Here is a 20,187-nt window from a genome sequence, read left to right as displayed (position 1 = left end):
CTTAAACGAAGTAATGTTTTTAGAATAAGGGTGAAGACTTCCTCCTTTAATGATTGACCGCTTTGTGTCCATTTTCTTAAACGAAGTAATGTTTTTAGAATAAGGGGGAAGACTTCCTCCTTTAATGATTGACCGCTTTGTGTCCATTTTCTTAAACGAAGTAATGTTTTTAGAATAAGGGTGAAGACTTCCTCCTTTAATGATTGACCGCTTTGTGTCCATTTTCTTAAACGAAGTAATGTTTTTAGAATAAGGGGGAAGACTTCCTCCCTTAATGATTGACCGCTTTGTGTCCATTTTCTTAAACGAAGTAATGTTTTTAGAATAAGGGTGAAGACTTCCTCCTTTAATGATTGAGATGAGACTTCCTCCTTCCGCTTTTAATGATTGGAATAAAACTGGAGAATGAGGTGTAACTTTGTTCTGTATGAGATTTATAAACAACCTGATATTATTAAATACATAAAAATAAGTAGACTGAAGTGGAAGGCCCACGTAGACCCTCTGGAACAAGAAAGTGGAGAAGGTTGTGGTTGAGATGGGCTGATTCGGTGGAGTCTGAATTTCTGGTAATTAATGAAAAGAATTCGAGATCAAAGATAAATCGGAAGTCATATGAAGAAATCTTCAGAGGAAGGCATTGACCCACATTGGGCTGTCTGGCCAAATATGAGGAATATTTTGAAATTATTTTAACAAAAACTTTTTAAATGCAATTTCGAAAAACACCGTTAGTAGTTGCCCCGTCTCACATTTTTCTCCAAAATATCCAGTTTTGTATATTTTTACTTATTCGGCCTCGCATGCATTACTGGAGATATCTCGAATTTTAGAAAAAATTGGTTCTCCATTTTGCAATTACTGCGCCATCTATGAACTAAAATAGAAAAACCTGTTGGACAGAGTTTTTTTTTTTTTTTTTTACAAGGCATCTAAATTTGTTTAGAAAATCAGGATTCATATTTTAGATTTCGAAGTTGAACCTTCATTCAGACTACCAAGGAGTAAGTTTTAAGGTCGAGTCTGATATCATCATTAAGACATCGTTTCAAAATAATAAACATAGATAGATTTATATCACTATACATTTTTATCTATAGATATTTCTCGAAATATATTACCATTAGCAATATCTATTTAGTTAGTAAGAAAAATATGTGTTACTTTTTAAAGAGTTTTTTTATACTTTTCAATAGTTCAGTCTGGCTATCATACAAGTATTTTTTGATGAAAAGAAATTGAGAAAACTGTTACTCGGTATTTTATTTAAGTTACTCGATATTTTATTTTTGATATTGTGTAGCAGTCAAAAATTAAAATTCCTATCTTTGAAAAATTCATCATGTATTTTCATCCGTTTTTAATTACTTTATTCCAGGTGGATAAGATCAGTGAATAACAAGAAAATTCCTTTTTTTTTTTCAATTTTACTTGATTCACTTGGCGGACGTACAAAATCATTAAATAAATGTGACTCGGGTATTTAAACTTTCCATTATTTGCAATAATGTCATAAAATTTTAATAAAAAGTGAAAAAAGTAAAAATTCCTATCTTTGAAAAATTCATCATGTATTTTCATCCGTTTTTAATTACTTTATTCCAGGTGGATAAGATCAGTGAATAACAAGAAAATTCCATTTTTTTTTCAATTTTACTTGATTCGCTTGGCAGACGTACAAAATAATTAAATAAATGTGACTCAGGTATTTAAACTTTCCATTATTTGCAATAATGTCATAAAATTTTAATAAAAAGTGAAAAAAGTAAAAATTCCTATCTTTGAAAAATTCATCATGTATTTTCATCTGTTTTTAATTACTTTATTCCAGGTGGATAAGATCAGTGAATAACAAGAAAATTCCATTTTTTTTTTCAATTTTACTTGATTCGCTTGGCGGACGTACAAAATAATTAAATAAATGTGACTCAGGTATTTAAACTTTCCATTATTTGCAATAATGTCATAAAATTTTAATAAAAAGTGAAAAAAGTAAAAATTTTATAATCTTTTATACTAAAACCGCTTGGGTAAACTTGCGCATCGGTTGAACCATTCTCAGTTGATAATCTCATACCTTTAAAAAGTGACAAGAATTTGTTCTATATTTTGGAATTCTGTTGGCTGTCTTCCAAACACGCTTCTCTGAGACGAAGAAAAAAGAATAATCCCTACTGACAAAGTAACAAGTTTGAAAAAAATACGAGAAAAAAACCTTTTTCTTTGTTCCAGAATTTAAGTAAGCTATATCGTTTTTTTTCTTCATTTCAAAAGCAAATAACCGCTTTTAGAACAAACTACTCAGACCTAATTTCTTTACCTATTTTTTTCGTACACTGCCCCATTTTCAGATAAAAAAAATATTAGGTAAACACTTGCAGAAAAAAAATTGTAATGAGATAGTGGTATAACTTTCTAATTTTACGTCACGTCAAGTTTTTTTTGAACTATGAATCCTCACATAAAATTATTGATTTTTCAATTGATCCGCTATCTTCATCATTTTAGAGAAAATTACTTTTTTTTTCAGTTTCAATTAATATTTCCGTTCAAAACTTTTAACTCTACATTTTTTCTTCTTATTTTTTTAGTTAAAATGACTAATTACTTTTTATTCACCAAAGATCTCAGGGGTCATGTCTTTATTTTCAAAATTACAAAAACTCAAAACCCGATCATGCGACTTCTTATAATTTATTTTAAGGAAGAAAGAAACGCTTAGCCACCATTAACAATATAACAAAATTGTCTTTTTTTTTCCAAATCCTTCTAAAAACAAGTCATCGCGACTAACTAAAACTATAAGTGGATCTTCAATATAATATTTTGCAAGTTACTTAAATTCAATAACTGAGTATTTTAATTGCGATAAATTTTGATGATACATTAGTCACATAGTACTGTATTTTCTATTTAAAAATTGACAAACGAGTACTTCACGATAATCGCCTCTATATCTTTTTTGTTGATAGTGAGCCAATGTGTGACTAACGTTCTGTGTGACTAACGAAGCAAATCAGATTGTGACTAATGTATCTTTGATTTAAAATCTTGGAAAGTTTAATTTTAATGTACAAACATATTTTGTACATTAAATTGTTGAAGCCGGTGCATACGTAATGGCCAAAACATTTCATACTTTGAGTATTTCTCACATCACGATTCAGATTTTTTATTTGTTGTCATTAGTATAAAATTAATAAAAGCTATAGAAAGTTTTTTTTTAAACCTGTAAAATACTTCTATATCCCTAACTTAAAGGTATTAATTTGTAATCTTAATTTATGATCCTTACGATTTTTATTATCATTCCAAACTGAAAGCGGTTGATCTTCATTGCATTATAGTAATTCTGTGATAACTCTTTATTATAAAAATTTCTTGACAAACATTTTCAAACGGATGCTGTAATTAACTAATACAGGCCGGGATAGCCTGGTCGGTAGGGCGATGGGCCCATGCCCGAGAGTTCGTGGGTTTGAACCCCGCCGGCTGAAGACTCCACGTGTAGTAAATGGTGACTGATGCACGTTAACTCTGTCGAGTCGCAAAGTCCTCCATGTTCCCATAACAAATCAATACCTCTGGGGGTACTGGATTGGAGATCAATCGTTCTCTGATTCAGGTCAAAATTACGATTTGTGGATGAATGAATGGACGTAGGAATGGGTTTGCCCTTTTAACGGGCATGACGTATGGTGTGGCAGAAGTCGAATTCTTGGCCATAGATGGCGCCACTGAAAAACAAGAACAATCACACCCCTCTGCCTAAACAGACATACGAAAGCAAGCAGGCAATCAATTGACTAATATTAATTTTCGTATGAACTTTGCATAAAACTGCATCCAGTCACGATAGGCAGTTATAAAAATGTATACAAAGTTGTTAGGTATTAAGTTTTTGTACTTTTGCAAAATAATCTTTTGTGAAAAGAAATTAACGAGTTTTTTTTTATGGTAACTAAAATTAAATGGTAGAATAAAAAAACAGAATTTGCAGATGCGGTTGCAATGGCCACCGAGGAAATTAGTTAGGTTTAAATTTTATTGCATCAGAATAGGCAACTAAATCTGCAAAACCAAATTTGGGTCAATACATTTAATCATTTTGGGATCTTTCAATCCATTTCAATACATTCAATTCATTTTACAATCAATACATTTTAATTTAATAAAACAACCGTCAAATAATAATTGTACGAATCGAAGGGACGGCTTGCGGTATGGGACGAAATCAACGGAGCAAACAGCCACAGGGTGATTAAAAACTTATCTATCAGTCGCAACTTCCAGTAGAATGCCCCCCTCCCCCATGTGCATTTTATAATGCTTTTGAATTAATATGGGAATATAATGAATATTTCATAATATTCTAAAAAAATTATTTTACGTTTATTTCTTAAAAATTTTCGAAAGTTTTGAAATTAACCACGTAATATTTAGCATAGTTTGAGAAATGCATAAAAAATGCCTTATAATATTAATCTTTTGCATACGGCTGGTATAACTGGTGGACCAGACTGATGGGTTTCATCATACTAAACGCCGTAAGCAAAGCGTTAGTATCAACAGTTTTTTTAAAAAATCTTTTACAGATTTCAATTTTTAACAAAGCTGCTGCTGTTAAAAATGCTGCAGTTAGCCACTGGCCGGCAGAGAAATTTTCTAATTTTACCTTATACTTCAGGAGTGAAGCCTTAAATAATTATTTTATCACTAACGGGAAGCAATTTATATAAATGTGGTTCAGTTAGACTGTCATACTTATATAATGCATGGAACGCCAAGGTCTTCTGTATGGGATACTTCAAGTAAAAATTAAAAAAAAAGAAATCAGTGTTGTGTTAATCAGTGTTCTGTTAATCAGCATTGTGTTAGGAAAATAAAAATGAAACAAAATTTTAAAAGAATTTATAGATTTTTTCGGAAATTTGTCAAGCAAATTTTTTATACACAAGTTATAGGAAACAGTAATTATGAAAACTCCGTAATTTTTAAAAAAAAATTATATCAAATAATTCTGAAGCTTTTTTTTTCGAGAAATTAATAATTATCTCTTATTTAAAAAGCGTTATATTTTAATTTACATTTACATTTAGAAAAAAAAGCAATTTTTAAAAATATTAAATTTTTCTTTGACTGTCTCGTAAAATATCTCTGAACATTTATTGCATTATAGGGAAGCTAGTATATAATAAAACCATTTTAGATTTTTTTAAATGCCTTTTTTTGCATAGCAAATGCTACAAAATATTCTAAATAATAGACTGTCATGTGATCACTCGAATATTTTGCTGGATGCGAATCTGTGTACCAAATCTAATAAGTAAGAGGAACTAATGCTCAGTTAATTTCATTGAAATCTTTCATTAAATGATATATTTTCGTTTTAAATTAGCATTTGTTGACATATTTTTTTATTTACATAGTTCTTCTACACAAATTTGAATCGATAAAAACGCTTATTTTGGTTCAATGAAACAGCCGTTGCCCAATAATCGGAATCGAAAAAAAAGATGAAAAAAAAAGCCTGCCAAAAGTAAGAATCAAGTATCATCAAAAAAAATTTTTTTTTTCTGGATCGTAACTATTCTTTGATGTTTGCAGAATAATGTATTTAATCCCAAAGAAAATTTTCTTTGATGGTTTATTTCGTCTTTAATAACCGGCTAAACTTTTATTATTTTTATTTTATCACAAACTACGAAGAAAAGCAGGAGGTAACATTTCTGGAAATTTTAACAACAAAATTGGCTTTTGACAGAACATTTTTTTTTATCTCATTAAAGTATTGTGCATAACAAATTTAAATGTGAGAGTTAAATACAAAAACATTGCGTTTTACTTTCTCATCTAGGCTTTTTTAAAGCACGTAATTCAATATCTGATTTTTTTAGAAGCATTGTTGAATTCAAAACTTTTTGTTGCATAAACATCTTTAAACTGCATTATTTTTGTATAGAGAAACGCTCATACGATGAAAAGAGAATTAACTGCTCATATTTACGGTAAAAAAAATCAAAATGTTTGTTGTTAATCAAAATATTCTGTCTGCCTTAGACTCGAGAATTTCATTTGTGTTCAATTTGGATAAAGTGCAAACATTATTGTACTTTACCTAAAAAGTTGGCCAAGAGCAAGAAACAGCTGGTCGATATTAAACATTTTAAATAATTTCTTAAACAACAATTTCATCACAAAATTAATTTTTCACAGCAAAAAACAAGTTTTCTTTATGAAAGTATTGTTTAGCAAATGAAATAAAAATTGCATTTTGTTTCTTAATTTAGACTTTTTAAAACACAAAAATTCGTTTAAACAAATTATTCAATATTTTTTATTTCATATAAGTTCAGTAAGCTATCAAGAGGAAGTTTAGGAGCTATATTTCAGCTTTAATGAAGCTTTATTATTGACGCAGGAAAGATATGCACTTAATCAACAAAGATTTGCCTGCTTTTCGTCGTTTTTGGTTGGTTCTAACACATTTTACGAGTTTCTGTCGGAATAAAGGACTTAAAACTGTTGTATTTGCAAGCACTAAGATTTAGAATGGTGTATATTTTATTTTATTTTATAACTGTCGCTGAACAGCCGACCCAATTGTTCGGGTTTACGACTGTTAATTTTCAACTCCGTAGTCTTGTAATTTTGAGCCCAATCCAGAAGACAAGGAAACTCCTGGATCAAGTATTGGGTGAAATTTGCCTTCCTTGGAGGACTTTTTGATGGAATTAACCCTCATTTGCGTTACATGGATAGGAAGCCCACGAGAACCTCCCACGGTTAGCCTGACGGCAAAAGGACTTTAACCTACCATCCTTCTACCACTGAGGAGATTTCACGTCAGCACTGTGGTCGGTGCAAGACGGATGCAGATTCGTATTGACCGGTCATTGCTGGGATTCGAATCAGTTCACCTCATTGGAAGGCGAACGCTCTACCCCCTGAGGCATCGCCGCTCAGAGTGGTGTATATAAGAACATTCTGTTTCGAATGTAAACGGAAAGGTTCTAATAAATAATGTTTAGTTTTTGAATGCATATACACTTTCGAAGAGCTAGGACATTCAAGGGTTCGTACGTTCTCCCAGTCTGAATAAGACTGAGATTGTTTGGAATGCCCTCTATTAAACAAGGGCAACCACATCCATGAACTGATAGAGGAGTAGTTTAAATTATTTAAATTGCTTAAACAGCTGCTGGATGACACGAAGTAAAACTTTTTATGTTGCCCTCGATGATGGCCACATACCGTATTGACATTTTAAACCCGAATGCCTACTAATTACATTTTTTCACTTTTACAGTTACAGAGCGAAATTTTCAATTTTCCCCCAAGAACACAATCTAAGGTCTTCTGGATATTATCTTTATTGTAATATCCTAGCATTATTACATTTCTTTTGACATCTAACCTCACTTACTTTACTAAACAATATAGCCGCTTATGATTCATCCTTGGCGATTGTTTTCCAATGCAATATTTCTGAGAAAGCTGCGAATGGCATGAATCTATACTGAATAGATTGCAAGTAGCATACAAAACTTCAACTGTCAAAGTGCAAAATGCACTTCAATATATGCGTATATCCTGGAAAAAAATATTAACACTTCCCCCGTTAGTTTATTTATTTATTTTTTTAAAAAAAATCGCAATTTTGTTGAATGCCATAAAAATTAAATACTTGTATTAGGAATTTTATTACAAAATGAGCGAAATACTTATTGTTACACAATAAAATATTACGAAATTTTTTAAAAGAAATATTAAAATAATAAAAATTTATGTGTCATTTCAAAGTGTATGTTTTTACAATTAAATATGGATATTTTCTGAGATTTTGCGGTTACGCTTAATAAGGTACAATATTGCTGGGTTTTTTACCAAATTTATAAATCGAGACGCAACTTTGAGAAAACCTCCTAGTCCGAAAGACCTGAAAAATTTCTTAGGAAAATTCCGGAAAACGCGAAATTAGAAGAAATCGCAGCATTGCGAAAATATGAAAAAAGCAGGATTTTTTCTCCGATGATTTGTTGAAAAAGCGGGCAAAAATGCGTAGAAAATTATTATTTCAGATCAATTCTCAAACTGATTTTCTTACATAAACATTAAAATGTTTAAAAAAAACTGTCACAGTTTAATTAAAAAGTCTGAAAATAGATCTGCCATCTAAAATTTATGGGTCGCCAATGGCGACAGGGTGACCGCATTTCACGAAGCCTGCGCATGGCAGTATGTTGCACAGTATCCAAGAGTTTAAAGTGGGAAGCAGCAGCAGTGTTATTAACTGTACAAGCCTAATCAAAAGTCTAATGAAAGAAATATGAAACATGATAAATTTAAACGATGTCATCCAGATAATGATGCCAGATATGATTCGGCAGCACCGATCAAAGCACCCCTTACCAACTGTATTTGATCAATGGGCCTGTACCACATCGTACCACGCAAATGATGGTTTTGCAGTCTTTAATTTTATCCTAAAAACTTCGAAAGCCATGAATGTATCCATGCTGAGATCTTTTTTGACATACCACGGAATTTATAAATAACTTTCTTAACTCTTCAGAAGTGGGAAAGATACTCCTCACCAACTTCGTTCATTTTAAAATGTCGGTGGGAGGCTTCATTTCCACCTATGTTTCGTGGTGCCATCTGCTGAATAGTTCATAAAATACAAAAGAAGTACCAATAAAGTGCTTTGTTTACATAAATGTGGGTAGCAGTAAACGTTAGCGCGGTGTTAAGAAAAGCGGCCTACGCTATTTTCTCTTGAGCGTTATGCATTTGTTCATTTCTCATCTGTAGTTATAAACGCAGAATTTATAAATTTGGCAATTTATAAGCCCAGAAATTCAAGCTTATGGCCAAATTTTAACAATAGATGAAACTTTGTAAATCCCATCCACGTTTCCACAAAAAAAAATCATGAAAACCATATTTATTTTAGACAATAATCAAAGTGAATTTATTTTTATAAATCAACATCAGTCCCTAAAATATTTTAACATAACATTCCTTTTGAAAATGGCCCTATAGAGAGTTAAATAATGTATCATTCCAGAGGTTTAGTTAGTTATTATTTCTAGTGCAAAAGCCATAATCGGTTGCACCAGCACTTCACACTTGGTGAAAGGAATGCCAAAACATAAAAATCGAGTTAAATCAATGAATTAGAAGCCTATGTCTTTTAGATAAAATATAACATCCTTGTGTAAAAGTGTCTCCGTTAAAAAACTGTAAAGTTGGAAATTCATAATTAAAGTGACGTTGTCTAAGTTGTTTACATTTAATGCACTGGCTTAAGATGTGCTTCATTGTTAAAGGCTCTTGGCATCATGAAATACGGGAGCTGGTTTATTGCGACACAAGTGCTTGTGGGTAAACTGAATGATTCCAATTCATAGAGTTTCCAATTTTCTAATGGTTTGACAGGAACTATTGATGGTTTTATTTGGAGCAATTTATTATGAATTTCCATGTTGCATCTCACGCTTTCAGATAATGTGCTATTTATATCATTTTTAACATCCGTATGAATCATGGGTTGGTTTGAAAGATTTTGGGGGGATTTGGCCATTCCATTCGTTTTCTAAAATTCCAACATCCAGAGACTTGGAAAAAAGCAGTTGGAGCACTTACACAAACAAAAAAAAAAACCATTTTCCCTGAAGGATACCAACTGATCTGTTAGTTACCAGTCTTGGGCTATGTCTTGGATCGACTACTAACACGCAAACTAGTATATTTTTGCATCGGATTATCTCTAAATAAAAAACTTTTATAATTGTAGGTATTTTTCGTTACAATTCTTTTAAATAGTGATTAAAATAGGACGAAGTACGCGAAAACTGAGCACGATTTAAGAGGCTCAAAGTTTTGACCACTCTCACTACGTAACTATTAGGAATACATTGACCAGATAGCTATTACTTCCTATGTTTTGAGAATCAAGAAGTTGTATTTGTCGGAAAAAAGGTACGTTTATTCAAAAGTGATTGTGCCTGATTTTTTACATTAAATTATCTTATTTAAGGTTCCACGCTTCGAACAGGTGATATTGCATTTTAATACATAATGATCTGGTCATTATTTCATAATTTTATTCAGGTGCTCTGTTTTTTTTTTAATCCTGCGAACAGCTCACCTTAAAAATATTCCCATTTGTATTCATTCACCTTTATCACAATGTTGTTGCTGTTGTCGTCGTCGGCCATTGATGCAGAGGGGGTGCGATAGTTCTTGATTTCTGGTGGCGCCATCTACGGCCAATAATTTGACTTCTGTCACACCCATACGTCACATGCGGACGGTCACATTCATACATCCATTCATTCGTTCATAGATCGTAATTGTGACTTGGACCAGAGAATTATCAATCTTCAATTCAGTACTCCCAGATAGATTGATTTGCTATGGGAACCTGGAGGACTTTGTGACTCTACAGATTTAACGTGCACCAGTCACCATTTACTACACGGGTTATCTTCGGCCGACTGGATTCGAACTCTCATTTTCAGAACCTGCCAACCAGGCTATCCCGGCCTCCACCTTTATCACAATGACAACCCTTTATATTATAAGATATCAAACTTCTTTCAATACCTTTCTCCCAACTTTTTTCATTTTATCTTTATTTCTTTTATTTTATTAGGAAAAATCACTCATAGAAACCGTTGTCATATAGAGTGATAACGTACGATCTTCCATTCTCATTCAATCATACATTTATAAACTTCAAAATAATTAAGCAAATTGGCGAACTCAAATATTGAGGTCAGTTCTCGATTGATTGTATCTTAAGAAATTGAAATATTCCAAAAACTTACAACATGTTAACTTTTTTTAATATGCAATGAAATATCAAAAGAATTACAAATGCTTTTTTAAAAACAAGATAGTTTTGCCTTACAGAGAATACAAACGGAAAAATAAGAAAGAAAAAACCGTGGTAAACCTCAGGGCTAAAGAGAATGGAAGGGCTAGTTCACTCCTTTGAAGAAACTCTCTCGGCGCCAAACCTCCTATTTTCGCCTGTGAAGTCACGGTGGCGCAAAGCATGAGCTTTTACTTCAAGAACAAAGCGCTCAGTCTAACTAGCTTTAACTAATATTGGAGCATTCCTTTTTGTGACATATTCCAAGACATTCTTTGTTTCCTATAATGATTTTTCTCAGTTTTGTGAAGTGAATTACAAAAATTTAAAATTATTTATGAAATGCCAGTTTGTGCGATTGCAACTTACAAAAATTCTGATCGAAATACGAACGGAAAAAATATAATTTTCCATGTGTTTCCTAAAGTAACTGAACAACTATGTAAAGAATGGCTTCAACGTTGCAAACGAAATGACACAGTTAATATTAAATATGAACGAATATGCAGTAAGCATTTCTTAAAACAAGATTATGAAGATAACATGAGAAATCGTTTGCTTGGATTTCCCATTAGAATGATTTTAAAATTGCTGTAACTTTACCAAGTGCTCTCTTAACTAAGGGAGGACTATTACGTCAGCAGCATGGATAGAAGTGTGTAAGGAAATTGAGAACATTTTTCAAAGTGTGCATGGGACAGAAAATCAAAGTGTCATCAAAGAATTTATAAGTGAATTAGAGGGACGATATCCCTCAGTGAATAAAACTACAATACGCTTATTTTGCACTTCAGAACTTTTATAAGAATTCGCCATATAAATTGAAACTGCCCAGCTACTTCGAAAAAAAAGGCAGACGAAAAAATTAAAAAATGAATAAGTCAAAGAAAATAAAAACTTAAATGAAAAGTATAGATAATTAATAGTTAAAATTCTCCTAGTTTCGTAGTTTTTAATGTAGTTATTCCAAATATTATTTTTTTAATTATAATTATTTTTTTAATATAATTATATTCCTTTAAATTTAAATATCTATAAACAATTGTAAAATTTATAATATTTTCATGAACCTAAATTATTATTTTGTTGTTTCCTAATGATTAAGTATAAACATTAACAGCATATTTTGAAATCAAGATTCTACATTTAACCTAACTTTACAAATTATTATTATCGAACAATATGTAGCTAAAACAGTGTCGATATATTCATTAAATTCTTTTAATAATAAAAGTTAAAACTGAAAATTTTAAAATACAGTATTTATAGCGCCATTTACGACTGGTAAAATATTTTTATTAGTTTAAAATGGTATTTAATTTAATATTTTGGCCAAGAAAATTTTTTAAAACTATGTTTTTGAAAGGAAATAATATTTTAATTGCATAAAGTTTGAAAGTTAATATCAAGAAAAAGTCGAACTTATTTTTACAGAGAGAAGGATACAGAGTTTTCATAATATCTTTGCTTGCGATCTCTGAGATCTGTGTGCAACGTCACGTCATGAGGAGGGAAATCGTAGCTTCAGCTCTAAGAGCGGAATGAACTAGCCCTTCTATTCTCTTTAGCCCTGGTTAAACCTACCAGGTGAGAACGCCATGCTTCTCTTAAAATAATTTCAGCAAAAAAATAAATAAATATCAATAACTATTAATTTTACATGCGTTCAAATGTAGAACATTATATGACATTTTAAAACTGCTTACTAATAAAAACAAGTTTGATGAAGTGAGTTCTACACCTGATATTATTTATAATTTTTTTTAAAAAACACTTTGTTGCACATAAATTAATGTTTTCCATAAATATATATTAATTTCCTCAAATCGCAAATTTTTCGAGGTCTGACTTCACATCAAATCATGGTTTATAAATCTGGTCTTCTTAAATTAGTAGTAACACTGTAGTAAATTAATAGTGTGCTAATTCAATAATTTTAAATAATTGAGTTTAAATTTAAAAAAATATTAACTCATATTTCTTAAATATTATATTTAACAACTTAACTAGGTGTAATATAATAATTAAGAATATTTTTTCGTGAAATTCTAAAAATGGATAAAAAAATAATAATCATATTATTATTAAGGTTTAAGGAGTTTTACAGCGTTAAAATGGCATTTTTTGTTTGTGCAAACTCAAGCCAGAATAATTTTATATCAAATGAGTGCTTTATAAAAAACAAATATGCCAGAAATTTTATGCTGAATAAATTTAAAATTTTGCAATTCCGTTATTTAAAATGTGCTCGAATATGAGAAAAACTTTAAAAACTCGCGTTTTTTTATTTAGTAGAAAAATTTAAGGGATGAACTTTTAATTTTGTTTACATTTAACTATTAAAAAATCGCTCGATATTAAAAAATCGTAAGGTCCATCGCCATTGTTTTGGGTATTTAATTTAGCATCAAAATTTTTTTTGTAGCGCAAAAACTGTAAAACGTTGAAATTACTAATGCGTGTAGAAAAGTGTACTAAATCTTCGATACAATAAAAAAAATTGAATTTGTTCGAGAATTATTAACTGTAAAACTTGTTGTAAAAATTACTATCCTCTACAGGCCGCAGGAATGCAACTGTAGATATTTGACTAACTGAACGGGCTATATTTGCTTATGAACCATAAAGAGAAGTGTTTTTGAAATTCTAATTAGTTTGAAAGTTATTGAAATTTAGGAGCCTTTTTCGTGATCTTTTTTCTTAATTTTTTTTTTAGTTAAATTTTCGTGCGTAAAAAATAAAAAGCCAAAAAATTCGAAAGTTTGTTTAACTATAGAAAACATATAGAGAGCGATGGAAATATAGAGAGCTAATATAGAGAGCGATGAAATAAAAAATCTTAATATATTTTATACTAGAGTCAGATATTGGTTGATCTACTTTTTCTTATAATGCAACTAAAGAGTGATTTTGTATTATAATTTTAACAAGATTTTTGCTTTCGAAATTTCCATTTGTTTGAAAGTTTTTTTAAGTTTAAGTGCTTTTTGGGGATTTTTTCAGCTTTTTTGCTGGGGTCACAGTACCCTTGCAACAATTTTTTTAAATAAAGGTATAATCATTCATTTTGTGGATGCTTTACATGCTCATTTAACTTATAATCAATAATTTATCTTCAAAAAGTAATTAAACTGCTTAATTTTTTTAAAAAAATTCAAAATTTCAAAGGCTCTTTTATTTTAACCTATTTTCAAAAAAAAATTTTCTTAGTGCAATATTCATCTTAACAATTTTATGCATTCTTTTGTTGATATACCAATTATAATATTTTTTATAGATTATTTTGTAAAAAAGTAGAAAAAAAGGTTAAAAATTCCTGTTAGGTATATATTACACGCTGTAAAAATCGTAATACCTCATAAAATGCTTATTCCACGCACAGTTTAAGCAGGTGTATTATACTTAAGATAAAAAAGTTTACTTCAAAGCTTTATCTTAAATAGACAAAATTCCTTAGGGATTTAATTAAGATTAAAACACAAATTTATCATCTATGAGAAAAAGCACTTTAAAGTCTGTCTGATGAGCAAGTTTCCGTATTAGGACAATCTAAAATCATTCATAACTTTTTAAAAAAAGTAGATAGAGAGATGATTTTTTTTCACTGCATTTGAAATAATTTTAAGTTTTATTATAAGCAATAATTTTTTCTCTCGATATTTTGGTCATTTTTGGATACTGTGATTGATTATTGAAATATCGACAGTTTATTCATTGTTTTAGAAAGTATATTTATTCCTCACGAGATCTTTATTTTAGAAACTCGTTCTTGAGTAGATGTCCATCAAAAGTAGCAAAATAGAGAGAGAGATTACATGTTGTCAGATATAAGTTTTAACATCTAATATATATAATTCTCTTATGTGGCTCCCGCATTTTGGCTGTATTTCTTTTCCGATAGTCGCAACGTTTGCTTTGTTTTGTTTACGTTACTATATCTCTTACACGGTGACAAAAAAAAGCCTCGTAACAACTTCCCGAATGGCAACGCTAGAAAATCGACCAGTGATTGCCGCTAAGACTGTCACATGCCAAATCTAGCGGAAGGGGCGCAACATATAGCGCTTTTAAAAACGGAAACTGAAATAACCAGACAGCATCAGCTGCGGCAATCTCATACTATTAAGCTAGGCAGAAGTGAGTAGTCTTTGTCGATAGATCTCTATTTTAGTATTTTGTCGAAAGCGCTTTTTTTCACGAATTCATATATTACGAATTTATTTGACGATTCTTGATTTATATCACGAATTATACTATAGCACATTTCTAATAGGTTTAACGAATTACATGTCATTTATTTGAATTCAAATTTATTTTAATGACTTAGTATTTACTAAAAAGATGTAATTTTTTTTAAAAAAGAAGTTTTTATATGGATTTGAATGATTGTTTTGAATTCTTAGAATTTTGTGCATTTGTAATATACCGAAGTTAGTAGCGAGCGAAGCGAGCTCGGTTTGCTAAGCAAACCATATAAGATTGCGTAGCAATTTTTGAGGGTTGGCGAGCGTTAGCGAGCAATGGGCGCAGCCCTCTAGTTCATAGTGAAATTTTAGAAAGTGAAAAAATAATAAATAGAGATAAAAACAATTTCTCATTATAATTGTTATAAGTTCTTCAACGATTGAAATTACTTCTCATTTATTTCTTCTTATTGAATCTCACAATTCTTAGGTTAATATTTTACCAGGAACAGATTATTACTTTTTAAATTTAGATAATCGTCCATTTCATTGTGATTAACAAAATGTTCTTACATAAAGCTAAAATAATTGCATATTTTGAAACCAAAATGTTCATTGCTCTTGTCGAAACTATTGAGGTTTAAGAAGAAATAAACAATGATGAATGAGAATCAAATATGTGGGTTGGTGAGCGCAGCGAGCAAAGTGAGGAGGTTCCTAGTTCATCTCAAAACTTTATAGTTAAATGAAACTTGTTTGTAGATAGTTTTTGAAATCTTTTTGGTAAAAAAATTATAATTTAAGCTCCGTACATTACACGCTATTGCTTATTTAAATTTTAAATAAATTAAGTAGAGATTTTATATGTTTGCAAATATTTTAATAATTTCACCATATAAAATTTCCCAAGCCGTACTGTTAGCATAGCTCAATTAATCCCGCTTATGTAGTGCTGTTATAATCTCATAACTATACGTTTAAAATTTTATGTTTGCAAATTCACGATTTCACGATATGAAATTTTTCAATCATTCAATCATTGGCAACTTGAGTTAATAATCTTTTTTCAAATTTTGGTGCTGATGTAGCATTTGGAACACTTTATTTAACTTATTATGCTACAATTTTATATATTCAAAAGTACGGAAAGATTGAAAGATACTTCAATATGAAGTAAAAAATATTGTATATGTTCTCAAAGTGCTAACAATTTTAAAGTAGGAAATTTTCCTAACAGCATTGCTAACACAAGTCAATAAATCTTTAAAATTGTCGACACTGAACCAGTTCTTATAATAACTTACAATTAAAACTTAATTAAATGAGACTCAAAGATTTAAATGAGACTCATGTTGATGTGTCTGAACGTGTATACAGTACCGCTCAAAAGTATCAGTACACCTAGAAACTTATAAAAAAATCGCAAAATTCAAAGTGTCATAACTTCTATAAAAATGATCAAAAATGCTTCTGCTTTCGCTCATTTTGAAGCTTAAAATCTCTACTTTTATGTATTTTAATTGTTTTTAATTAATATATTTTGCAACTATGTACAATTACACTCTAAGCAATCATAGAAAATTGTATTAATTCTTTGTGAAGTTTGACGCGATATACGGGCACAAAGGGGTTAGATATTGTTAATTTTTATTATACCATTGAAAAATTTGGACTTTTAGCTTTCATTTAAAAAAAAATTCCAAAAAAACATGTTTTTTGACGAAGTTATTGTCAAATAAAAAAAAAGGTTTTTTTTTTCAGAATTTAATGATTTTTCAGCAATTATAATGAATTCCGCACAGGAACTATTTAGGTTCGTCCTCCTACCTTCGGTCTTCGATCCATTAACCAGCATAAATCATATGTGGAAAGTCCTTCAAGAGCAGTGGCGAAAAATAGACAAGATAACATTAAAAAAGCTGATTAATCGGATGCCTCGAGTGTGTGCTGCAGTTATAAAAGCGCGGGGAGGATATTTTGAAGAAAGCAAAATATGATGTAAAATATTTTTTCATTATTACATTTTTGTTTTCAAATTTTTTCTGAGAAAAATACGAAACAATAAATTTCAAAATATTAAATTGTAAACGTTGATTCTTATTTCATTATTATATTTTCCAAAAAAAAAAGTTAAAATTGTTATAATAAATTATGAAATAATATTATCGAGAAATACAAAATTTTAATTTATTTTAATTAAAAAATTTTCATATCATATTATAATTACACTAAAATTCATTATAATTGCTGAAAAATCATTAAATTCTGAAAAAAAACCTTTTTTTTTATTTGACAATAACTTTGTCAAAAAACAGGTTTTTTTGGAATTTTTTTTTTTAAATGAAAGCTAAATGTCCAAATTTTTCAATGGTATAATAAAAATTAACAATATCTAACCCCTTTGTGTCCGTACATCGCGTCAAACTTCACAAAAAATTAATACAATTTTCTATGATTGTTTAGAGTGCAATTGTACATAGTTGCAAAATATATTAATTAAAAACAATTAAAGTACATAAAAGTAGAGATTTTAAGCTTCAAAATGAGCTAAAGCAGAAGCATTTTTGATCCTTTTTAAAGAAGTTATGACACTTTGAATTTTGCCATTTTTTTATAAGTTTCTAGGTGTACTGATACTTTTGAGCGGTACTGTAAATATGGGAGTTAATGTGAATGTGATTAATGCTAACCATAGGCTAAAAAAAGTTTAAAATTATCGACAATGAACCTGCGATTATAATATTTTACAATTACAACTTAATTGAAGGAAACTCAAAGAAACTATTTGTGCAATAGTTTTAATTAATTACAACATTGTTGATATATCAGAACGTGTATAAATATTAGAGTTAATGTGATTAATGTTCTGCATTGTCAACATAGGCTTAAAAAATACCTTTAAATTGTCGACACTGAATCGGCTCTTGTAATCCTTTACTATTACAACTTAATTAAATGAAACTCAACGAAAATATTTATGCAATAGTTTTAATTAATTACAACATTGTTGATATGTTTGAACGTGTATAAATATTCGAGTTAATGTGAATGCGATTAATGTTCTGCATTGTCAACATAGTCTAAAAAAAAAACTTTAAAATTGTCGACACTGAACCGGCGCTTGTAATCCTTTACTATTACAGCTTAATTAATTGAAAGTCAGAGAAATTAGTTATGCAATGGCTTTAACTAATTAGAACATTGTTGATATATCAGAACGTGTATAAATATTAGAGTTAATGTGAATGTGATTAATGTTCTGCATTGTCAACATAGGCTGAAAAAAAAACTCTAAAATTGTCGACACTGAACCGGCGCTTGTAATCCTTTACAATTACAACTTAATTAAATGAAACTCAAAGAAAATATTTATGCAATAGTTTTAATTAATTACAACATTGTTGATATGTTTGAACGTGTATAAATATTCGAGTTAATGTGAATGCGATTAATGTTCTGCATTGTCAACATAGGCTTAAAAAAAAACTTTAAAATTGTCGAGACTGAACCGGCGCTTGTAATCCTTTACAATTACAACTTAATTAAATGAAACTCAAGGAAAATATTTATGCAATAGTTTTAATTAATTACAACATTGTTGATATGTTTGAACGTGTATAAATATTCGAGTTAATGTGAATGCGATTAATGTTCTGCATTGTCAACATAGGCTTAAAAAAAACTTTAAAATTGTCGAGACTGAACCGGCGCTTGTAATCCTTTACAATTACAACTTAATTAAATGAAACTCAAGGAAAATATTTATGCAATAGTTTTAATTAATTACAACATTGTTGATATGTTTGAACGTTTATAAATATTCGAGTTAATGTGAATGCGATTAATGTTCTGCATTGTCAACATAGGCTTAAAAAAAACTTTAAAATTGTCGAGACTGAACCGGCGCTTGTAATCCTTTACAATTACAACTTAATTAAATGAAACTCAAGGAAAATATTTATGCAATAGTTTTAATTAATTACAACATTGTTGATATGTTTGAACGTGTATAAATATTAGAGTTAATGTGAATGCGATTAATGTTCTGCATTGTCAACATAGGCTTAAAAAAAAACTTTAAAATTGCCGAGACTGAACCGGCGCTTGTAATCCTTTACAATTACAACTTAATTAAATGAAACTCAAGGAAAATATCTATGCAATAGTTTTAATTAATTACAACATTGTTGATATGTTTGAATGTGTATAAATATTCGAGTTAATGTGAATGTGATTAATGTTCTGCATTGTCAACATAGGCTTAAAAAAAACCCTTTAAAATTGTCGACACTGAACCGGCGCTTGTAATCTTTTACGATTGCAACTTAATTAAATGAAACTAAAAAAAATATTTGTGTAATATATTTAATTAATTAGAACATTGTTGATTTGTCTGAGCTTGTATAAATATTGGAGTTAATGCGATAGTTTTTTAAATAACATCCATAGATATAACTCAAGTTAATAAAGATTTCGTACTTACAGGATTCCGATAATGCAGTCCAGGCTCGGACTCAGCTTTTTGCAGTATTTTGGTCACGATGCTCATGTTGGTAATGAGCTCGCCACTCTAAGGCGCCCCTGCAATTTTTTCTTGGGGGGTGCAACGACCTGGGGAGTGTATGGTGTGGCGCCCTCACAATACAATCTCTGTCTGTTACAAACAGTGATGAATGCCAAGCATACTAAAAAAAGTTCTAACTTTCGCCGGGGGGAATCTCCTGAGAACGCTATTCTCTAAAACCATGCATCCCTGTTTTTACAGCAAAATGCAGCAGTGAGGAACGATTTTTCCGAGCAGAGGAATGAAAGATGTTCTTTTTTTTTATCGAGATTTCAAATCTTTGTTTGCTTCTGCTAATTAATTTGAGTCGTGATTCAAACGTGTCACACATCGTTAAATTAAACAGTTTCCTTCATTGTTACACTTGCTCGGGTTCACTTATTATTATGTTAAACAAACATGCTAAATATACCTTTCGCATATGACACATAAGGTAAATAACTATAATATGAGATTAAAAAAAAAGAAATATTTGGTACAAACAAATAAATTTTCATCTGCACGAATTTAGAAGTAAAACAATATGGCAACATTTAAAAACATTCAATGAATTCCTT

The 20,187-nt window shown here is 30.0% G+C and overlaps 1 protein-coding gene across 1 annotated transcript in view; it reads right to left on the bottom strand.

The window, feature by feature from the left end:
* LOC107446782 (32 kDa beta-galactoside-binding lectin) overlaps positions 1-19,839 on the bottom strand; it is a 49,439-nt gene extending 29,600 nt beyond the window's left edge. The window contains exon 1 of the mRNA XM_087166263.1: positions 19,550-19,839. Within this exon, the coding sequence (XP_087022389.1) occupies positions 19,550-19,615 (66 nt within the window). The 5' untranslated portion in view covers positions 19,616-19,839. The remainder of the gene's footprint in view (positions 1-19,549) is intronic.
* Between the last annotated feature and the right edge of the window lie 348 nt (positions 19,840-20,187).

Source organism: Parasteatoda tepidariorum, chromosome 6 (genome assembly GCF_982258835.1).
Source record: "Parasteatoda tepidariorum strain Cologne lab strain chromosome 6, Ptep-v5.0, whole genome shotgun sequence".
NCBI classification, from domain to species: domain Eukaryota; kingdom Metazoa; phylum Arthropoda; class Arachnida; order Araneae; family Theridiidae; genus Parasteatoda; species Parasteatoda tepidariorum.
Note: the sequence above shows the minus strand (reverse complement) of the source record. Positions and strands in the feature narration are given on the sequence as shown.